This window comes from Chinchilla lanigera, unplaced genomic scaffold (genome assembly GCF_000276665.1).
Source record: "Chinchilla lanigera isolate Chin_1 unplaced genomic scaffold, ChiLan1.0 scaffold00002, whole genome shotgun sequence".
Lineage (NCBI taxonomy): Eukaryota > Metazoa > Chordata > Mammalia > Rodentia > Chinchillidae > Chinchilla > Chinchilla lanigera.
The window spans coordinates 47463194-47487819 of record NW_004955403.1 but is presented as its reverse complement, the minus strand read 5'-3'; the positions used below and the strand labels follow the sequence as shown (position 1 = coordinate 47487819).

The window sequence follows — 24626 nt, the reverse complement described above, 5'->3', positions numbered from 1 at the left end:
ATTAGGGGCTGGGGATTTAGCTCACCGGCACAGCACCTGCCTGGCAAGTGTGAGGTTGTGAGTTCAATTTCCCGTACTGGAAAAAGAAAAACCTACTTCAAATCAAGATCGTTAGTGATAAATCTTACTGACCATGATGAAAGTGGACCATGACCCATATGGGTTTCCCCCAGAACATCATAATCTTCCAATTATAAGAAAATATCACAGAGATTCCAATATAAGGATATTCTATAAAATACCTGACAAGTACTCTTAAAAGCTCTCAATATTATTAAGTATAGAGAAAGCCTGAAAACCTATCACAGTCAAGAGGGGTCTGGGAGACATGGAGATTAAATGTATTGTGTTATACTGGGTGACATCCTGGGACAGAAAAAGAATGTTAGTTTAAAGTGAAGAAAATTTTAATTATTTAAATTTTGTTAATAATGTATTGGTAGGATTTTATCAATTGTTACAGTGATATCAAGTAAATCTGAGATAATAATAGGAGAAATGAAGCTTGAAATACATGGGAGCAATATGTTCTATCTTCACATTCTAGAAAAATATATAAAAATGCTTGAAACAGTAAAGATTTTAAATAATGTGTGAAACTATCATGAGAGGAGGCTTGGAGAGTTTAACGTGTGTTGTAAGGTACTTCTATCTGTGTATTGGTACAATGCTCCTTGGAGTTAGACTGTGTCTTATTAAATATAGATTGTAAATCTGTGGTTAAGTACAAAGTATTTTTGAAGACCCAATGGCATAGATAAAAACAGAATGATCAAAAACTACTCAGTTCAGTATGAGATAAGATTAATATTAACAAGGACAAAAATGGGGGAGGGGGACTTTGAGGAGGAGGGAGGGAGGTGAGAGGGAAGGGATTTAAAAGAATCAAGGTATATTATGCACATGTACCTGCTCCCCAAGATCACTGTAAGCAGCACCTACTGCAAACATGTACTAATAAAAAATATCCTACTCAAAAGCTGGCAGGACAGAGGATATAGGAAACAAAAAACATATCAATAATTATAGCAAATGTAAATTATGTAAGTAACCTATTAAAACACAGAAATCATCAGATTTTATGAAAGAAAAAATCTGCTGTCTATAAGAACGTGACTTTAAATATGTAGACAAAGATAAGTTAAAAGTAAAAATAGCAAAATATCTATCGTGCAAACACAAATCAAATGAAAGCTGAAGTGGCTCTATTAGTATCAAAGTAGACTTAGGTGCAATGAACATTTACAGCAGTCAGAGAGAGCACTGCATGATGACAAAAGAGTCAAATCAAAATGAAGACATGCAGAGCTAATGTGTCTGCATCTAATAGCAAAGCATCACAAACACAAAACAAAATCTGGCGACAGAGAGGAGAGAGACATAGTCACCATCACAGTTGGAATTAAATGTTTTTATATCAGTAATAAACAGTTACAAAATTAATAAAGACACAAAACATTAAGAAAATGCTATCAATTAACTTGACATAACTGACATTTTAGAAAATTCTGTAGAATAGAATTATAGACAATTCTATTCACTTATATCAGAATACTCTCATTTGTTTGTTTGTTTGTTTTATCAAGTACACATAAACCAGATTCTAAACCATAAAATAAACCTCAAACAATCAAAAGAGCTAAAATCAAACAGAATAAATTTTCTAATTTCTAATGGAATAAAAATTGGAATCTATAACAAAAATATATAAGAATCTCTAATTAAAAATTAAACAGCACCGTCTATAACTACTGAATTGAAGAGAAGGCCAGAAGGGACATTAGAAATATTTTTAACAGAGTGAAAAATTTAAAATAATATATATGAATATTTCTGGACAACAGCCAAAAAAGTATTCCTATTCCATATGACCCAGCATTAGATTTTTAGGTAAAATAAATGAAAATTTCTTTCTACATGTATGTCTGTATATAAATGTCTAAAGTAGTTATATTTAGAGTAGCAAAAACTACAAATAGATTAAATGTCCCTTAAGGGTTGGATGAACCACCTCTACCCTAGAGCAGACATTCTTTCTAGCATTTTCCTGTGGCACCTCTTTATCCTGGTAATAAATAAGGCAGGGGTGTATGTGACATCTTAGGAGTCAGCAAAGAAATATCTGTGCAATTCAAAACTTGCTTTACAAAATTACACCTCATTAAAATGTAAACACACTAATAATTTTAGGAGATTTTACTGAAATAGCTACTTTCATTTTTAAGCCAAATCATGGGCAATAAGTTACAGCTTGAAGGATTTTATACAAGGTCATAGACCACTGATTTAGAAAAGTGAGACGTAGCTTGAATGTGATTGGTTTTCAAATTCTTTGCACGTTGCTTCGTAAGTTTTGCAACTAAAGAACAATATTTGAAACTTATTTAAATAGTAAGTGGAATTTACTTGGACGATGAAAATGTCAGACCTGTGGTTTGATGCTGTGATTTTTCATCACAGTTTTGTTTATTAGTTTGTTTGACGAGGCTCTGGAGTTTGGGCCACCTCAGTATCAAGGGTACTTCAAAGTCCAGCAGAGAGTTAACATAAACATTTCTTTGCATTTATATTTTCAAGTCATTCAAATGATATCAATCCTTACCATGTTGATAAAATTGACCATTCCCCAAATTCTTCTCCTTAGCTTATAGTGAGGACTACTGTTTCTGCGGTACTGGAAATGAAAACATTACACCAAAATTCATTAATGATATAAACTGAGTAAAATGCTTCATCTCTTATGTGATATTACAAAGAAAAAAATGTATTGGAACAATGAAGAAAGAAGAAGGAACTGTCTAAGACCTGGATAATTTATGGAGGAGATTTTATTCTCGCTACTGGGGAACATGCCTCTTACACTGAGCAGCATCCTGGCCCTTAGACAGCATCTCACTAAGTTTCCCAGGCTGGCCTCGAACTTGTGATCCTCCTGCCCTCACTTCCTGAGTAGCTAGGATTACACACATATACCACCACACTCTGCTGAGATGAATTTTTTAATATTAAATAACTAGATACGGCAGTCTATGAAGACATATTTTAGCTCAGCACTACATTAGGGGTTTCCTTCCAAATTCAGTTGTCTTCTTTTACATTTCATTATACTTCATTGCTGTAGTAATTAAGCCAATTGATTGGTATTCTTTAGAGGTCATTGTTACCATGACACACCACCTATTAAAGATCTATGATAAACAAGATGTTGCAAAAAGACACACTTCACCTCTCTTCCTGAGTCTACAGTGTCACAAAGGATGGAACATACAAAAAAAAAACCTCCTTGGAGCCAGAGCTATGATACAGAGGGATAGAAAACTGCTTTCCCTGTTCTCCAGAGTAAAACTCAGAAGACAAAACTTTTTGCTCCATTCTGAATTTAGTTCTCTTCTTTCAACTTAATGCCCTTGTGGTACTATTAGGATCTTGCTAATAATTATCAACTAAATACACTTAATAACAAAACAATATGCTTTAAGGATATATACATATGGTCAAACTTCTATGATATGAATAAAAAATAAGCATGCTTTTCCTGAATCCTGTAGGAATCCTCTAGTTACTACTCTGTTGCTCCCCTATTACTTTACATATCAGTGTGATTCTGAATATGGTATTAGCATCTTTTCCATTTCCATCTCCCGTCCACTCATCATACCTGGATTTCAGTTACCACTGTTCTCTTAAAACCACTCTTGACAGTTCACAAATCCCCTCTTGAGTGCACGAATTACTTTTTGCTCACCTTTCTGGTTGTCTTGTCCACATTTAATACTGATCATTTTCTCTTTTAAGAAATTGCCTAACACTTGTGTTTCTCCAATCCCACACACTCCTAGTGATTTGTTATGGGGTCCTCTTCTCCCACCAGGAAAATATGTATCATACCCGGATTCCCGTTGAGTACTTGGTAGGGACTGTACAATGTACATTACAGGGAAAGATGTTAAACCTATCTCGGGGGTCATAGGAATAAGATAATTTCTCCACCAGTTATTTCCAACCAGAGGGACTGGGTAGGACAGAGTGCGAGCTTTGTACTCTTACTGTCAAACCTATAGTAAGTGATTGGTATTTGGGATGTACACATTTATGTTCTGCTTTCCCCTTTTATCTTGCTAGCTTTGGTAACATCCATATTTTAGAGATGGTTTCTTTCTTTCCACCCATGTGTTATTTCTGCCTAATAGTACCAAATTTTAGAATTATTTTTGTTACATTTTGAATGCATAGTCTACAAACTTACATCACCTCTTATTGGTTAAAAGTTGTGTTTTGTGTATAATTCACGTGTAGGTAAGCTTTTTATTTGTTCCAACTTAATTTGGTTGGATTTCCCCCCCATTGTCTTCATTATTCTGCAATTATTTCATATTGTTAGCTGGTTTATTTCTCATCCTTTTATTTCTGGAGTACTCTCAAGAATTATCACTGAAGGAGTACTTATCATCCAGTGACTCATACTCACTCTTTTATTCAGCATTTTTTTTTTTCCGCTACTGGGAATTGAACTTATGACCTTGCACTTGCCAGGCAAGCGCTGTGCCGCTGAGCTAAATCCCCAGCCCCTTTATTCACATTTAATGTCTCCTATTTTTTCTTTCATAGTTTCTAACTCTTCACTTCTCTGTGTTCCTTAGGTGTTAGATTTCCACCTATTCTATCCTCCAAGTCACTGACTCTCCCTTCTCATGTGTCTAACTTTGTATTCAATTTATTCGAGGATATATAGCTTCCTTTTGCAGATGTTAAAACAGTTTTTTTTTCAAGTATGCTTGTTATTTTTACAGTCTCCTCTCATTATCTTTTGGTGATTTCTATTTATTTTTATAACTTCAATAAATTTAAACCTATAGTTTCATTGAATAGAATAATTTTAAATATTGTTGGGTGCTTTACATCTCCTGGTAGGCTGTTTTCCCTTCTCATTACGTCGCTTTATCCTTTCTTGTGTGATTCACCTTACTTTGGGTTATTTTACTGTCTTTATGGGACATTTTTGATTTGGGCTCTCGTTTACCAGATCATTAAGCAGTTCTTATGTAGAATGCCTTGCTTGGCATGTCTGCACCTGAAAAAATATACACTGTCATGTTCCATATCAGTGCATGGCACAGGCATAGGTATACCTGACCCTTTCACTACCCATGCCTATATGCAGGTAGACAATCCCTTTATCTATTGCAGTTTCCATGGATTTTTATGGTTTCCTTTTCAGGGAGGATGCAGCACTTTACAGCTCTGGAAAACACAGAGGACTTATTTGCAAATGTCAGATTTTCACTCCATGCAATATTTAATTCCTCAAACCCCACACCTATATTTTATACATCACTGATCACCAAATTTTTGAATGTTACTTCCTGTTCTGAGAGACACTTTATTTTCAGTTTTAGCATTTGAAAATTTTCAGGTGTTTTGGAGGTCAACTCTAAACTGCTGACATGTTTTCCATTTCTTATACGTGGTTCAACATTTCCAAAGGTTTGTAATGGGGTGGACTGTTCTAGTTTGGGTTGGTCTGTTTCATTCTTCAAAGACCCAGTAGACTGTTATATTCATTTATTTGGGGAAGCTAAAAACACAAGTTTGAGCTTAGCAGGAAACTCTGATTAGGATACATTTTTGTCCAGTTTAGAATCACTAAAGTTTTATAAATATGAAAAAGAAACAAAATGTTCATCTGAAAACTTACCACATATTCATCAGCAACGATGAACAGTTCAATATACTTTTCCTTATGGTTTCCCTGGAAATTTATGGAAAATTTAATGAAGTATGTTCATATTTTTCACTTTAACATTTAAATTGGAAAAAATCTAACAATTTTGAGGTAAGAAATGCTAGTATTATTGAGATAAGAAGGTGAAGCAAATGTATATGCCTAACTAATTAGTCTACGAATCTGTATAAAAAAAACCATGGTATAAACATGTGGTCCTGCATATCATATATTAATAATCCTGAAGCAGCATTAAATTTTTGACTACACTTTCTTTTTTTGTGTGTGCACTTTGAGGTCAAATAAAAATTATCAGTAATAAGGAATCCAGTTTTAATATTTAGGATATTTTCTTCATTTGGAAAGTCAATGCTTTGTGACTGAGCTCAGGTGAAAAGAACCATCTATAGCTGAAAGTTAAAAATGAAATGATTGATAGTACAAACTATTCCTTCTATTTCTGCCTCCAAACCTCAAGGTATCAATTTAAAAATCAAATAAATATTGCTACTTATGTCATTTATTTTTAGAAAACAGAAATATCAGGATATTCTTTGAAGTTTTCAGCATTCAGTAAACATATGGGGAGGTACAAATATATTCCCTGAGGACAAATTAGGGAGATAATTCTCAATAATTGACACATTCTTTTGTCAACTAAGTAATTATTTATTTATTGAATTATTCAACTGGGAAACACTCGTTAGACATTTAGTATGTGTCAGAAACTATCTAGACTATGAACCTGCAAAGAAGATCTGCAAACACGTAGTTTACAAGCTACCACTGGGTGGAGATTTGAGGAAATAAGAGCTAGTTGTACAGAAAGGCATAATACATACAGGACTCTGAACAGCCATCCCACCAGAAATGGAACCTGCGGCTATCCTATCCTTAGTCATCTTTAACCACTAGAACAATTTGGCCCAATGAAAGGCTTCTAATCAACAACTCCCACAAAAATGCAGGGAAGATAAGAAAAGGTAATGTCTAGGACAGATTTCAGAACACTGCAAATTCCATCCTTTAAACACAGAAGGTCCTGATGCCACACATGAAGGTATGTTTACAGCTCCCATTTCTCACTCTGATGGAACGCACTTGGATTTACTCTGGTCAGTAAACACTTTCTACACAGGCATCAAACAAAAGTTTGAACGTAAAATTTCAAACAATTCAGCGTCAGATTCAGAGTAGCAGATACACTTCGCTAGCTGGACTGATCATCTCTTTTAAGATCATAAAGGACATGGGAGGTGTTTTACCTGCCTTAGAAATAGAGTACTCACTTTCTCTGTGTGGTTTTCCTTACATTTAGTGTCTTTTGGAACAGCTTTCATGGTTAAATTGAGCTCTGCACAAGAATAATTGACAACATACGGCACCCTTGGGTTATATTTGAACACCAAATGCTCTCCCTCCTCCGAGTATTTCACTGGTTCAATAAGATACCTTTGATCATTTACTCTGAAGAATCCCCTGTGGAAATCGGAACACAATGTATATTCAAGATACATAACTGTTTCAGTTTTTAAAACTTTACCCTTTCAAGACAGGGAACTACAAGGTCAAGACCACATAAGCTTGCAGTTGGGTGTTTTCAGTGACAAATGAGATGGTATGTGGTGTTTCATTGAATGAATAGCTTTTTCTAAGAGTCATTTTATGTAAATTTTTCAGAGGAATTCTGACAGTCCAGTTTCAGCTCTGAGTTGAAGTATAGTAGCAATCCCCACTTGTTTGTCTCAGGGCATTTGCAAAAACTTAATGAATTTATCATTAATGCGCTAGTTGTAAATATATAAAAGTACAAATAGTACTATGGGTAATTTTGTCATTAAAGGGATTCTCATTTCTGAAAATGGCACGAGCTTCTACTTCTTATAAGACAGAAGTTCCTTGTCTTACCATCTATCCTTGGACATGCTCCTACTTCGTCCTTGAATTCAAGATCTACAGAGAACTAATAACTGCATATATAACTTTTTGCTTTCTAAAGACCAAAAATGCAGGCTAATTTATAAAAAGCTAAATTATTAAAGCATTCTGGTGTAGTGGAAATTCACAGAACTGGCAGATCTTCTTCTTTCAAGAAGCCTAGATTTTGGGTTCAGTTCTATTACTAGATGATTGAATACTCAGGAGCAGGTCCCTGATTTTTAGTATCTCGATTTCTAACATTAGAGCACAGGTTAAATGATGTCCAGCAATCCTCCAGCTCTGTGATTCTTGATTATATACTGAAAAATGCATCTTGCCAAGGGCTGTGTATTAGGTATTTTTGTCGAACATAAGCATAAATCATGGGTTAGAGTTCATATCTACGGCTGAAAATACATAGTTGCCCTTTCTTTACTATTTCTTCTATTTACAGGCTGAGTAAAAGAAACAAATCAACTGAACGTATATCAAATCCATATCAAAATAAGCACACAAGGAGATACTCTGCTTACCTCAGACCATTACATGTGCTGATGCTAGCAGAAGAATCAAGTTCATGTATAATGGATCCTTGATAAAAACAGTGATCCTAAAATACCAGGAGAATCTCTTAATGTAAATATAAATATTTACGTTATGTAGATATTAATATCTGATTATTTTTGTTCAGAACATACCAGTATTTTATTCTGCCAAGTGATACACTTTTCCATGCATGCATTTATTGCCTTCTTTTTTTAATGTATATTTGAGCCTGATTTAGAGATCTTTCATCTTAATTATTGATTACTTTGTATAAAGCCATGTATGTATGGATCCTTTCCTTACAAACCTAAATCTGTTGGGTGCTGACACTAATGTCAGATATGTGACTCTTTTGCTTATAAATGTAATTTCTTTAATCCATCTCAAAATCTTTGCTAAACTAATTCTCTTACACTAATATTATAATTTCCCCAGTTGCCTATGAAATCAAGGCAAGTTCTAGATGATTCCTAAAATTAGGTATTCCTCTCTAGCCGGTACTCCTCAGCCAAGTTGGAATCCTTACTATTTCTACATGGTGTATTTGTTGTTTGTTTGTTTTGCTTTTTTCACTAATTCATGGGTTTTCTTTATCGAATATATCTGTATCTCTAATGGCCCATTTGCAAATATAGTTCATGTTTATTTAATGACTTCATTATGAACCATGTCAAACATAACTTAGAGGAGAATGTCAATGGCTTGCATCGTGCTCTGACAGACATGTTGGCAGATAATAAGCCAAAAGTGCCATTGTTTTTTAAAAATATGTGGAATCTGGGCAACTCTATGAGCAAAGGACCAGCTAGGAAAGAGCAGAGATAGAGCTATATCATGAAGTGCTTTAGAAGGACTAGCTACTAAGAAAGGGTGATCAAAGTGCAATTAAGCAAAGGTGATCTTCTTTATTTGAGCATTAGAAGTACATACTATTCTAATTAGATATTCGTTTAAACAGGAGAGCAGTAATTATAATACAAACAAAAAGCAGGTTTTTGTTATACTCTGAAAAAAATTATTCATTTTCCATTTGTTAAAGTTATTTTTCAAAGATGTGATGAATCACTTTCATAGCTTTAAGATTTTTTTCTCTTTAACTCAAAACTGTCCTATCACTTTTATTATTATTACCACTTATTCATTTATTTATTTTTATTTTAAATAGAAAAAGCAATAAAACAGAGTTTCAAACCAAGTTAGTAAGAGTTACAATAATTAATATATTGTATATTGCCTTCATAGTAGCTATTCAGAGTACAAGATATAGGCATGATATCTTGTCCAAACAATATTAGCACAAACTCTTCTTTTCAGTGAACTAAGAGAAAATAGCTGTATAACTATCTTAATTATCTTGTATATAAATATATTTTTCTTTTTCCCTTTCTTCCGGTCCCTTTTCCCCCTTCATAGATTGTCTTTTCTTTTTAGCAGTTTCTTCCCAATTTATAATATCTATTGTACATTTTGGATCTTCTTTACCCTTTCAGTTTCTCACACTAGTGAGACAATATGGTGTTCATACATATGAGTCTGATTTATTTCACTTATGAGTATGACCCCGAGTTGTATCCATTTACTGATGAAAGTGTCCAGTTTATCTTTCTTTATGGGTGAGCAGTATTCCATTATAAAAAAAGAAAAATCACATGCAAGAGTAACCCTGTTCTTGGTTAAAAGGTTGCAGAGGCTATCTTCTGGAAAGGGGAATGAGGAGTAAAACAGAATCTGTATCCATTATAATAATGTTAGTGATAAGTACAAAAGCTTGTTTGGAAAATGAAGAAGAATCCTTAATATTGATGGATCAGAAGAACTGGGCAAGGGATTGAAAATTCATACATGAATCAATTGGATGGAGATTTCAATTTGGTTTCCTATGTTTAGATTTTTATCTCTAAACTTTATAAACCCAGGAAGGTGCCTTATATGCAATTCACTGGAGTTCTGTTTTGGTCTTCTTCTGTTTAACACTATGGAGTCTAACAGGAATCAGCATAGTAAAAGAAAATACACTGCAGTCCTCAGTTTGTTGTGATCCCTTCCTTTAATATTGAAAGGATCATATTTTCTACACCAGCAACATTCATTAAGAGTAAGCAATTCAAAACTCACTTGTGATATAGCACTTTCTGGAGAAATTTAGAAAGCTAGAATTGAAATTCAAAGTCACATCAGGAAATGATAATTTCAAAGAAACAGTACAGGAAGGTTCTATAATATACCGTTATCTGAGGATGCCTGGTGAGTATTTCTCCTTGTAAGGTGTAGAACGTTTCACTGTAATTTGAGCCAAGGAATTCTCTGAAAAAGAAGGCAGAGAAGAGGTGACATTTACTCATGCTACAAATCTAACAGAGAAAACCAAGCATGTAGTAGAAAGACCTCTACACTGCCTTCAAATCTCAGCAAGGTATCTCCTGCTAAAACTAGAAAATATTTTTAATTTAAAAAAAATTTTATTGGTACCTGTTTGCAGTTGTCTTGGTTAATTTTCTCTCACTGCTGAGACAAAATACCTGATGCCAAGAATTAAGGAAGGAAAGGTTTATTTAGGTTACAGTTTGTGGAGGTTTCAGTCCATACTTGGCTGGCTCCAAGGCAGAGTGGCCCATGGCAGAAGGCAACAGTTCATGGCGGTGGGAAAACAGCAAAAGCAACAACAGCAAAAAGGGAGAAGCAACCGGAAGCAGCCTAGTTCCCTCCCTTACACTGTATGCAAACTATCCACCCCAGGGCGGGTGGGTGTAGCACTCACACCTATAATCCCAGCATTGGACTATGGATCAATCAAAAACTCTAGAAGCCCACCCCATGACTGCATGAGGCTTTGGGGGGACACCCAGACACAAACCATGACAACAGTACATAATAATTACATTTAATGTGGGTAGTTTGTACATGTACATGAGACATTTTAATTCTATTTTTGTCCCTTTTCCCCTCCTCTTCTTCCCTGCTCCCACCAACTGTTCTTCCCCTCCCCATTTGCAAAAATTCTATTTCCATTTTTTAATCAAAACTTTAAAAAGAAATTCTTTCCCTTTCTTTTCTCTCCCCTCCCTCCATCTCTAACTTTAATGATATTATAAAGATGATAGAAAAACCAGAAAAAGATTGTGGCAATTTTACCAAAATGGCATTTTATAAACAACTCAGAGTCAATATTAAAACCTGAGAGCTAAAATTAATGCAAAAACATGTGATATACATGAAACGTATGTAATCTTAATATATAGTAATCAAATAGCTACACATTTGGATAAAAAGCAACATGTATTCATTATAAGAAATTTAGAAAACATACAAAAGTATAGAAGAAATTACCCTAAATTCCACCATTGCCATATATCTATTACTGCTAATATTTGCATTTAATTCTTTGTATTCTTTTCTTTGCATACATAAAGGGGTGAGGTTCTGAATAACCAATAGATATATCCTGCTTCTGCTCAGCCCTTTCCATCAGATTAAAAGCACCTACTATTGTACATACAAATTCAGATATTTGCCACAGCTGAATTGAAGAACAAGAAATAAAGTCATTGGCTTTCATTTTACTCTGAAAATTAGGATTTTGAAACTGAAGACAGAAACATTAGTCTTGAAAGCTAAGGCTTTTGGAATAAAAGAGCTGAGCTTTAAAAGTTTCCAGCATTTAACAATGATGACTTCAAGACCATCTTCTATAAATAAATAATCTGTAAAAGTAAAAGAGAAGTCAAGCGAGCCATCGTGAGGACTGACTTTCTCTGTGACAAGGGAGTCATTTCCCCTCAGACTGTCAGCTTCCTGCTCAATGCCAGACTGGTAGTGTATTGCAGGAAACTTAGTGGACTGTTTTTATTCATGCTGTCATTTCTTGGATATCAAAATCTGTAGCTGGTCTACCTCTTCTCTCCATCTTTCAGCTTTACATTTATTTTATAATGTCCAAAGGTTTTAGTTGTATTTAGCGCAGGGAGTAGGGAAAAGTAGAACAGATTCCATTTCTCTGGAGGTAGAAGTACTAAAATTTCATTTTTTCAAAAATAGATCACAATATGTAAATTTTAAGAAATTGTATACAATATTATACCAGCTGGAATTCTACCCTGTAATATTACTATATTCAATACCAACATGTTGGGCCAGTAGACAGTCACAACTTATGCTTACTTTTACTCTAGATCTCAAAATATATGAATAGTACATAACCACAATGCCTCCATAAGTTTTACGCCATTGGTAAGATCTGCTCAGCCAGTGGACTGACCAAGATGGCAATCAGACACATGTGTCCCACCAGTTAAACATTTTTGAAGTATTGGAGTATGTAATACATCATGAAAAATGCTTATAGAGTCATCATAGATTTTTAAAAAATAAAAATCATGGGAATTGTGTGAAATTAAAAGAATTGTTTTAGTTATATAAGTGGCTTAAGTTCAAGTCTTACAGTGTGATGACTCTAGCTAATAACAATGTATTGTTTACTAGAAGGTTTCTAACAAAGTAGATTTTAGGTGTGCTGTCTACAAAAGAATGATACATCCATGGGACAATAAATCTGGAGTTTGCCATCCCATAATCTGTACATATTTCAAACCATCATGTGCATTTTTGGTCAATTAAAAATAAAATAAATGAACACACATATACATAAATTGCAGTTTGACTACAGTGTTCCTCATTTAAGAGTGATGTGGCATAGTAGTGACTGCTTAAATAGTGTTAGGATAAGTGCGCTAATGAGTTTTTCAATAAATTCTGAGAAAATGATTATTAAAATCCACAGAGTTCAAAATTCCTTACAGCAAAGAAACAAGGTATTTCAGAGTCTTTAAATTTGTCTATATTTCTCTCACCCCTGACAATAATTCTTTGCTTGACCAAACTTTAATCAGGCATCTAACTTTCTTCTAGGCCCTTCTGAGTACTTGTAAAGTCCGTTTTAGCAAAAGAATCACACTAAGTCAGTTTAGCTGGAGCTGTCCATCCCTGGTATATGATCAAGTTTCTCATTCACCTTCATCTCTCTGGTGCTGACAAATCAACCTGGTCTTAGCAAGAAGTTGGTTTTTAGCTACACTCCACCCAACTGCTGTTTCCTCTCAGAAATTTCTGTCCACTAACCCCACCTGGGTCCTGGGCTGTCAGTTTCCACTCCCTCATGCAATATCCAATTTCTACTCCTCGGTAACAGACCTTATCACGTACAGTAGTCCCTGAACCTAATGACAATCCTCAAAAAAGTCTGACTGGCCAGGCATTAAGAAACATCATTAAATAATTGTTCCACAAGATCCCTCTGGACACCCCTGACCCTATTTCAGTATGACAAATTTCTAGAAATATTTTAAAGGCCTGCTCAAACAAACTTCTACATTCTGTGAGGAAGATTTTGACCCTCTGTTCACTATGTGTGTTTTACAACCCCGAAATTCTCTCTTCTGATGTCCAGCCAGTTGATAAAGTGGAAAAATAAATAAAAACCTCAAATATTCCAAAGATCTAAAAGAAGTCAGTAAAAAAAGAATAGAGACATAAATAAAAGGAGAAAAACAGAATTGAAATATCCAGCCTAGCCATATCAATCATAATGTTAAGCATCTCAATTAAAAAATCCAAAATTATCAGGATTTATTAAAAATCAAGACCCAACTAAATGCCATCTTATAAGAGACATTTTCCAAATGTAATCACACAGATATATTGGAAAAAGTAAAGGCAGAAGGCAGAATGATATTTTGTTTTTAGGTAACAAAATGTAAAATGCACAATAATTGACAGAAATACTTGGAAGAAAATTCCATGTATTGGAATTATGTAATAAATCTAAAACAATCCATGGGTCAAAGAAGAAACCTCAAAGGAAAAGAGGAAGTATTTTTAAATAAATGATAATAAAAACATAACATATCATTTGCATTATGTGTTGGAAATGCAACAGCTTTAAACACTTGTAATATACAGTAGTAAATATTTCCATAAGAAAAGTGAATATGAAACAAATAATGAAGAAAATAAACACAGAAGGAATGGCAAAAAGAATAGAAAATATGGAAGCAATCAAAAGAGCTGGATTCTACCTACTTGAAAAAATATAAATTGGTAAAGTCTCTTAGAGAGAGAAAAGAACTCAAATTACCAGTATCAGAAATTAAAGAGTTTAGTATGTATATTATATACTGCATATCCTTCTATCTTTATCTTATATACACTAAAGATAGTAAGAATATTAAAAACATCTGATGCCCAAAATAAGGCAACTTAGTTGAAATAGATACCTTTGTAAAATTTTAGCTTAGAACTGACACAAAATGTTATAAAAAAATCTGAATAACTCTGTATTAATGAAGTTGAGTTTCCAATAAAACCTCCTCCTCACCCCTCTTCCCTACAAATATACAAAATTATCCTCAAGGTGTGGATTTTATTTATAAATTCTATCAGATGTTCTAAAAGTAATAACACCTTTTAGGAAACATAAGATGAAAGAATACCTCCCAATTCACTTTATGAGCCCAACATGATCTAAAATCAAAATCTGACATATGTCACAAAAACAGTATATTGCCTAATATCCATCTTTAACATAATTTCAAAAACCTTTAGCAAGATAGTAGTAAATTGAATACCTCTGTATGTATGTATATGTATGTATGTATGTATGTATTTTTGTTTTGTTCATGGTAGTGCGGATTGAACCTAGGGCCTCCACATTGAGCTATCTCCCCAGTACCTTTTTATTTTTTATTTATAGACAAGGTTTTTTAAGCTGCTAATTTGCCCAGAATAGACTTGAACTTGAGATCCTCCTGATTCAGCCTGCCTGAGTGCTAGAATTACAGGCGTGTGCTACCACACTCAGCTATCACAATGTATTCGAAAATAATGTATCATGAAAACTGAAGTTACCCCAGAGATGCAAGAATGGTTTAACACTTAAAATTGGTCAATATAAATCATATTATGGACATTTCAATGGGTGCAAACAATTTTTTTGAACAAACTTCTCACAAAATTTTCTTAATCTAATAAGCTACAATAATGACAAATCTATAGGTAAAGTCATATTTAATTATTTAACGCTTAATAACTTTCTGTTTAAGACCAGGAACAATGTTAAGTTTGCTAACTCTCAATATTTCTGATGAAATTGTACCGCAGGCTCTAGCCATTGGTATAAAGCATAGAAATGAGGAATAATTATCACAAAAAACTGTTGATATTTTCAAATGACAAGATGAGTAATTATCTAGAAAATTTCTAAGTAATCCACAAAATAATGAATAAATTAACATCTCCCCAACAAAAGTTAATCTAAAAAACAATATATTTCTGTATAGTATTTTCAAATAATAGATGAATGAAATAGCAAAATACTCTACTTCCAAGGACACTACAGTTATTAAATATTTAGAAATATGTTGAAGACGACCTAGTGCTGTACAGTGTAAACTATAAGAGATATTTGACAGAAATTAAAGAAGACTTAAATAGAGTTATAACTTTAATACCTAACATTACTGAGGTATCAACTAAAGAGTTTTAAATGGATGTATAGATTGAATAAAGCCCCAAATAAAATTTCAGCAAGTAATTTTTTCTGGAATTAACAGGGGGTTCAAATTTTATGCAGAAATGCAAAAGAACTTGCATTCTGACCTTTACAAATTATTGTTTTAAGTACACACACTTCATGTGTATATTGTAGGAATTAAGAAGTAACCTTAAGGAAAGGTGCATAGAAATTGCTTAATAAATATTATCTTCCTTCATGAGGAGATACATAAAATATGCAGACTATGAAAATATTGTCAATATATTCATGGTATTAGGCTTGCATTTCTACATGTTACCTACAGAATGGATGGACTTGTTAATTCTGTATTTTTGTTGGTTTTTTGTTTTGAGCTAATAGAGCAGAATCTTAATTCTGCAAGTGTCACCCTTCCCTTTTACGTAGCACTAGATAACTTTCCATATTTCTGATGTTTGCGGCTCTGACAGCACTGTTATCTGCATCTACAGGAAAGCAGTGGAAATTAAGAGCAGCGATGAAGGCCTGAAGGCATTCAGATGATTTGGCTACATAAGCCGTCACGACGAAGCAAGTTTTCCCAGTTCATACCTCATTCTCCAAAATAACTTGGTTTAATATCTACTTTCTGTCCCTAAAATTCAGTTTAAAAAAATATGTTTTAAATTTTTCTTTTGTTCAGATGATTCAAAAGTCACTAACATATCAGATTTCTTTTTACAGTGACAGTTTAAAGGTCCAAGAACTCCAACTACTCAAAATAGGTATTAATTCAAGAACTAGAGAGCTATGTCTATAATTTTTAAGCAATTGTGAGATGTGGGCTGATGTTTGAAGAGGAAGAACCCATGTACTATACAAAATTCCAACAGCTGTAGAAATTCACTTTACCAGTAGTTTTTACAAAAAAATAGGATACCATAAGATAAATCTATAAGGTATTAATTCACAACAGAACCTACCTTGATTTCAGAAGGTGAAGGATTAAAGTTTTCCTACTTAGTCTCACTTCGTACAACACTTCCTCTTCATATGCTTCCTGTAAGACAAGATTCCGCGTGTGACTTCCACACGCCCTTGTTTAGTGTAGGCTGAGGGTGGCCAAGCGGAGTACAGTCAGTGGATGGTTGATGTCCAACCCCACACTGATCCAGTGCCCCAACAGCACTTTCAGGGAATAAATCCCCATAAAGCCGAATTTAAAGAGATCTAGATGTATAAGGAAGATGTAACTCAAGTTATTTTTTAATTAAAATTTCAGAGGATTTTTGTTCTAGTTATAAAATAAAATGGAAAGTGTATATTTTCCCTTCATCCAGGAATATGCAAAAGATTGTATGTATACACACAATCCCCTACAAACACAAGTCTTCTGAACATGAATTTTTTTTTTCCAGTACCAGGAATCGAACATATGACCTTGCGCTTGCCAGGCAGGTGCTGTGCCGCTTAGCTAAATCCCCAGTCCCCTGAATATGAATTTTTAACAATTTTGTGTATACTGATTCATAGGCTCCAATTTCACTCCAAAAATCAAGCCCATTTCCTATTTTTATAAATGTTTGGGGCTGGGGATTTAGCTCAGCGGCAAAAGCGCCTGCCTGGCAAGTGCAAGGTCTTGAGTTCGGTTCCCGGTACCGGAGAAAAAACAAAAAAAAAAAATATATATATATATATATATATATATATATATATATATATATATATGTTTTTCCATAGAGTGTGTTTTAGGATTGCAAAGCACAATGTGAACAAAATTTTATTTATTTAGTCTTATATATAAGAAATTTAGTTTTGTTTATCTGAAGTTAGAGTTGCATTGTCAACAACATGGGGAAAAAAATATAAGCTTTCCATAAATACTGACAAAATCTCCTGAAGAAAGAAAATACAAACTTAGAACTTCACCAGCAATGTATAGCAATTCCAGTTTGTATATTATTAGCTGTAATATCTACTATTGGAAAGCTACATATCCTTGTCAGTAATAGATATGGTCATTAATAAAAGACTTTAAAATGATAGCTTATGGTGATACATTTTCGTCTTTGAGAACCCTTAGCATTGATACTTTTCATTGGTGCAGTTCATTATGTGTGACTTATATACAAATTTCCAATTTGTGTGGTTTCAGCACTTTCTTTTGTGGTATTATATTATATTGTGTGCACTAAGAAATCTTTGCAATTTAAGGTTCGTAGTTGTTGGTCATGTATCTTTTATATTTTCTAATTCATTGTCATTTATTTAACAGCTATTATCTCTTATTTAACAGTTATTACCTCAAGCACAGTGAAAACAAAAAGTGTAATAGTGTACAGGATGGAGGCCCTTGCTCAAAAGAAGTTCCAACCTGGCAAAGAAGAAAAAGAAACAACCCAGTAACAGTGCATGGTAAGAATCGTAATGAGAGAAATGCAAGTGCCCTCTCAGCAATACAGAAAGAATCAGGCATAGGCAGGTAACAGTACATGTAAAGGTCCTGAGGCAGGAAGGAGCTCAGCATGTTTGAGAAACCAAGAGAAATTCAGTACTGCTGGAAAGTCCAGCATGAGTTGAATGCAAATGAGAAGAAAAGCTGTAGGAAAGAGCTAAACAGCTTCATTAGTAAAGTATTTAGACCTCCTCCTAAGACCAAAGAGAAGCAAAGGTTTTAGGCAGAAATATTTAGAAAGCACAATGGTTTATGGTTTACTTATTCTACTTAATGGTTCTGCAAAAACAAGTACTATAGACAGGCAAGCCACTTAAAGGGTGTTGATAGAATGCAGATGATTCCGACAGGGGAATAAAAAAGAATAGGTAATTTCAGAAGATATTCACAAGCTAGGCTCTATAATCTTTTTAGTAAACTTAATTTCATTTGATTTTAGAATTGTTCTAGATCTAAAGATTACTTGGAAAGAGTGTGTTGTGTTCACACACACTGCCCTCAGTTTTCTGTCTTCTGATATCGTACACAACTACGATATTCTTTCACAACTGAAGAATCAAGATCGATACACTATTATTAAAGATCGTTTTGATTCAGATTACATATGTGTTTACTTGATGTCCTATTATTCTCTCAGGATCTCATTCCAGACACCACATTGTACGTATTTGTCATGTGTACTTAATCTTAAACCTGTGACACTTTCTCAGACCTTCCTTAATGTTGATGACCATGACGTTTTTAAGTGTACTCGGTTTTGAAGTGTACTTGTGTGAGGTGTTCAAAGTTTTACATGTTTTCCTTATGGTTAGTTTGCAGTTATGAATTTTTATGATGAAAACCACAGAATGAAGTGCCATTTTGGGTCGGGGGGGTACTGGGATTCGGCCAGGCAGGTGCTTGTGCCGCTGAGCTATATCCCCAGCCCTGAAGTACCATTTTCTGACTACATATGCAGTACACTCTGTGAACAAGACCTCACTGATGACATTGGCCTCGATCACCCGACAGAGGTGGCATTTGCCAGTGATTTCCTCGTAAGATTAGTCTTTTTGCTCCTTCTACTTCCTGCTCTTTGAAAGAAAGTCATAATGCATGCCCCACACAATGTTGAGGCATTGTGCTTTGCCTCCTGAAGAGTGGAGTTTCTACATAAATTGATTCTTTTGTATCAAAAATGTGTCTATTCTGTCTCATTTACTTAGCTATGCATTTACTTATTTCTGTCGGTATGGGCTCATGGATCTTAACTTCACGTTACAGTATGAAGCCACATTATTTATTTTGCTACTCAAATTGTCCCAGCTGTGGCCCTTGGGATCTCTTTTATTTGGCTCTTAGGTTCTTTTCTCTCTAGCCGCATGTGATTTTGGAGTTTTGTTTGCTTGAGGTATTTTCCCAGCAACACAAGATGGTTGGGGCTCATCCTGTGCATTTTCTACCCGCATCCAGGCTCACCCTGTGTATTCAGAAAGGAACTGTTAGTATCAGGCCTGAATAAGTCAAACCCACCAGCTTCCGCACAATGGGTGATACAAAGCTGGTTTTGTCCCTTACTGGGTGCTAAACTTCAACAAATAAAAGCATTTGAGAAAGTGAGAAAAGAACTGGAGATGAAGAGAAAAAAATTTAAAAAGAAAAGTTGTTGGAGAAAATTAGACATGACTTCCAAAGGGGAGGGGAGGGAGAGTTGCCTTTATACAGTCTCAGTGACCAGAAGAAAGCGGTGTCAATAGGACCACTTGGAAAGTGAAATGTATCTTCCTTACGGCCAAGAAACAGAACCAAGGAGATCTTGGAAAACCGTCCAGTGAAGGGCAAGGAAGTAGATGTCTTGGGAAAGATTCATTCTTCCACAGTTATTGGCAAAATGCCTGGCAGTATTTTCTATGGGTCAAATTTTAAACCTCAGTTCTAAATGCCTAAAGATAAATACCTAAAATCATTCGCCTAACATCTTTTATGACAGTGGGAATGGAAAATAATTTGGAAGCTTGCTCCTTTTCACATCTTTTATCTGTTTTCTATAATGAATATCCCATCACTTTTGAAAACAATGTTAAATATTTTAAGATTTTAATACCTGAATAAACACTCTTGTAAGTGACAGCCTAAGCAGGACTTTTTGTGGCTGTGAATGTTTTTCAACTTTGCAAAGCTATATGTGCAACAAGTAAACCTACATGCCAGATCTCTGGGAAAGCAAACTAAATCCTGGAGATTACATTCCAGGGCAGCAGCACAGAACAAACGTGACTGCTTCAAATCAGCCCGGAAAGGTGTTGGTGATATTCCTCCCGAACCAAAAAACAGAAAGCGGTGTCCCCTAAAAGTTGAGCTTTGCTCTCCAACCCTGGAAGGGTGGTCTCCCCCTGCACACATGCCATAGGAGGGCAGGAGTCCTCTGAAGATAGACAATCTTCTCTACTATTTGCATGTGTTTGGGGGCCAGAGGCAGCTTTGTACACGTGTGTGGGTGCAGGAAATCTTATCTACTAAAAGGAAAGTAATACCGGTATGTCCGAATTATGAGTGTGTTCAAGATCTCGCTTGTGAACAAAAGGAAGCTTTTTAGCATGAGCCAGTTCTGGACCATCTGCTCCAAAGGTGACATTTTCTGAAAGGAAACACAGGGGAATCCACCGGGTTAAATTTGTTCACAGTGACTGGAGAACAGAAGTGTTCTCCCACGGTTCCCCTGCTCCCACCAGCAGCCACGTACGTGCTTTCGACTCGCTCCCCAGGTACAGAGATTGAGAAGGATATTTACAAATTACAAAAATATAAACCACATTGGAAAGAGGTAAAGACATGCACATTCCTCTCATCTTCCGTGTTTTCACCTTGTTCTACAGTTGTCTACTTTCTTTTCCTCCTTATGCCAGTCTGGATGCTTCTTCCTTTCAAAGCCTGTGCTGCAATCTCCTGTTTAAACATGAACTGCTGAACTTTGTCATCTAGCAACATTTGCATTTGAAGTATTTAGTCCCATAATTAAGCACATGGCTTCCACTTGTTAGAGAATTTTAGGTGGGCCCACACTATTGCTAAACTTAATCTTCAATTCCTGTCCTATCACATTGGGAGACAATCTGTGAAGTGATCCCCAACTTTACAGACCAATAAAGAGGAGAGGAGAGAGTAAAGGCTTTTTGGAATAGTCTCTGATTTGAATCAAAGCTTTCCTGATTTATTACCTGTGTGACCATGAGAAGCATAGGTCATCTCTGACCTGCTACTACTGCTCTCATTTTCCTATCTGTAAAGTGGAGAAGATAATACAGAATTTTGAACATTCCCACATACAATATGGCCAATGGTCACCACAGTGCCTGCATAATGTAGGCATTCGGGAAGCATCAGCTTCCTCCTTCTCCGTACTGTGGGCTGCGGGGTTTAAGACTGATACCGTATTTCACAGAATCATCGGATTTCTTGACTAGCCATCACCTAGACCAAGCACTACAGTACATCCTTTACAAAAGTCACCAATCCATACATAGCTCATGTTTTTATCACTTAAATTTAAAATTTGTGGCTAAAAAGGCATCACTTTGTACAATAAAAAATCCTGATATGAAGAGTAAGACGTGGGATGGGGATTTAGCTCAGCGGCAAAGTGCCTGCCTGGAAAGCGCAAGGTCGTGAGTTCGGTTCCTGGTACCGGAGAAAAACCAAAAAAAAAAAAAAAAGAGTAAGACGTACCTTTCATCTGAGAAATGAGTAAAAGCATCAAAAATATACACCTGGGTAGCATTCTGAATGGTTCTGGCAGAAGAGGGGTTCATAGACCTGAGCACAGACGTGCCCCGCTCCCTGTCCTTGCTGCTGTGGCAAGGATGCGGAGTCTGACAGACAGAAGGGTGGTTTTGATCCAGCTCGAGGAAATAAGTGCTCTTCGATCCAGTTACACAACTCATTAGATGCCTGAGGCTAAACCTTATGGGTTGGACAAACTGTACTAATTAAACAAAGCCACAGATGTGGTGGTGGTTTGGCACACATTCCTGCTTCTTGTCTAATATCAATCTGATTGCTGATGTATTAAAACTTCAAAAGTGAGAAAACCAAGGATGTATTAGAAAAAAAAACAATCAAGAATGTCTTAGAAAAACATCACTGAGGTGTGTTTATATATACACTTCGGGTGAAGGAGGTGAAATCTTTGCTGTGTAGGTAACTGCATGTAAAATCTGTAAAGGAACACTTGATAAATAAAACAGAAGTACTGAACTTTTATATATGTGAGAACCACTTGTTCGTAACAACAGAGCACACACACAAAAATTCAGAAATATATATAACATATAGAAAGAAAGGTGGGGTAAGTATCTTTGCAAGACAGAATTTCTTCAGGGTAATATGAAAGGGGAAAGGAATAGGAAAATGCACAAAGCACCGGGACAAACCTACTTGCGTGGCTGTGTTTCCTTGTGGTGCTTGAAGGTGTTCCACTGTCAACACAATCACTATGTCTGCCCTTCAGATCTTGTTTCCTTCTCCAGTTCAGTCTCTGTTTAATATTCCTACAGACTGAAGCAGTTCATATCCAAAGGAAGCCTCTTCTGGCATCTAAAGCTTTATCTTCAATCCTGTATCCCATGTGTCCCCCATCCCTTTTGGTGCCAATTCTTTGTCCGCTTGACATCTTACCTGGACTTCTTGTGGCAACTTTCTTATGTCTGATGAATCCTCAGAGATGCATTGTGACATCTGCCTTTGTCGTTCTACCGGACTAGCTCACTCATTTATCCACCGATGTAGCCTTTTCTGTATGCAGCGAATATTTTGGCCACTTATCTGACTTGCCCTCTCAACAGCATTTGGCACATTTGCACACACGGAGCCCTTGAAATAGTCTGCTTAGCCCCATGACAGGACAATTGTCTCTCTAGCTCGTGGGCAACTTACAAGCATACACATTCTACCTGACCTCCATGTTTTACAGTTTCTCAAAGAACTGTTTTGCCGTGGAAAAGAAACATAAAGAAACCATCAGAAGAGTCTCTCACTTTGCCCCATTGTCACGTCCACCTTACCATTAGCGGTTGCTCTCCAGGAATTATTTGGGTAGATGGGGAGGGAGCCTGAGTTGGGGAGAGACAGGAAGGAAGTGGGGGGAATGGGATGGGAAAATGATTAAGTTGTGACTTGTATGTGCACTGGCTCCCCAAGATGCGTACAGTTATCCTTGCAAATGTGTACTAATGAGAAGGGGGAAAGTTGTTTGCCTCATATTTTATGCAGGTTCTGTCCACACTTCTAAAGTCTGTCCAACCTTGGACATCGAGGACTATTCTTTTTCCCCCTCAATGTCAATCTTTTACCAACTGTTTCCTTTATCTATTGTATCATCTCAATTAATATATGTATATGAAAACGAGATCGTTTTTTGCTATTCTTTAAAAAAGTTCTTCTGTATCACTCTCTCCCTGTATTCAGCTACTGTTTATTCCTGGCTTGTTTTAACAGTAAAACTTCTATAGCTTGTCTCCATTTCTGTCCAACTTTTAATCTTTCATCTAACTATGAAATTCTTGTCAGTATTACCAACGATCTCCACTATGTTGAATTCAGTGATTGACTATCATTCCTGTCACTATATCTGTTAGTAGCATTCAACAGAGTTGATCATTTCCACTTTTGAAAAAAAAAATTAGCTCCATATAAATCATGCATCTCTTCCATGTTTATTCACTGTTTGTTCTTGGTCTCTTTCACTGGATCATCCTTCTTTCAGATTCCCAGAGCTCAGTTCTTTTTTTTTTTTTTTTTTGGTTTTGGTTTTTCTCCGGTACTGGGAACCGAACTCACGACCTTGCGCTTGCGAGGCAGGCGCTTTTGCCGCTGAGCTAAATCCCCAGCTCCAGAGCTCAGTTCTTAAAAATTTTCCCTTCTGGTCACTAATGAGTTGGTTGCCTGCCAAACATTTGGCTTTAGATCTATAAAGTAACCTCTAATCTAATCTAACGTCTGATTTCCAGACTCATAAAAACAGCTGTTTCTGATATCTTAACTGCTCTATTTAATAGATATTTCTAACCCAAGCAGAAAAACAGGTATCTGCTCTTGCTCTCCAAAATTATTTTCACAGATTTAGATATCAGGACTCCATCCTTTCATTACTCAGGAATCATCTTTAGTTCCTGTCTTTTTCCTGCACTGTATCCATCAGCAAATCCAATTGGTTCTATCCTGAAAAGACATTGAGGCCGTGACCAGTACTCACATTTACTTCTGTGCTAACCACAGACATCATCGTTTGCAGCCTAGAGAAACAGCCTCTGAATTTACCTCACTGTTGTGCACTGTCCATATGTCCTCCAAAATTATTGTATCATATGATGCCTTTGTGCAAGCTTTTTCAATGGTCTCTCATCTTGGAGTGTTAACCAAAGTCCTAGGATGACCTCTACCATCTGTGTGCTCTATCTTGATGTTCTCTGCCTTCACGTCTTACTAGTTCCCGCTTCACTCAC

At 35.6% G+C, this 24626-nt stretch overlaps 1 protein-coding gene across 1 annotated transcript in view; it reads right to left on the bottom strand.

Moving 5' to 3' along the window:
* Adam7 (ADAM metallopeptidase domain 7) overlaps nucleotides 1-21904 on the bottom strand; it is a 55336-nt gene extending 33432 nt beyond the window's left edge. Inside the window, exons 1-8 of the mRNA XM_005373907.1 lie at nucleotides 21853-21904; nucleotides 20661-20764; nucleotides 16676-16752; nucleotides 10414-10492; nucleotides 8176-8252; nucleotides 7012-7201; nucleotides 5696-5749; nucleotides 2603-2674 (exon numbers count right to left, since the gene is read on the bottom strand). Coding sequence (XP_005373964.1) covers nucleotides 2603-2674; nucleotides 5696-5749; nucleotides 7012-7201; nucleotides 8176-8252; nucleotides 10414-10492; nucleotides 16676-16752; nucleotides 20661-20764; nucleotides 21853-21904 — 705 coding nt within the window. The remainder of the gene's footprint in view (nucleotides 1-2602; nucleotides 2675-5695; nucleotides 5750-7011; nucleotides 7202-8175; nucleotides 8253-10413; nucleotides 10493-16675; nucleotides 16753-20660; nucleotides 20765-21852) is intronic.
* Nucleotides 21905-24626: the final 2722 nt, after the last annotated feature.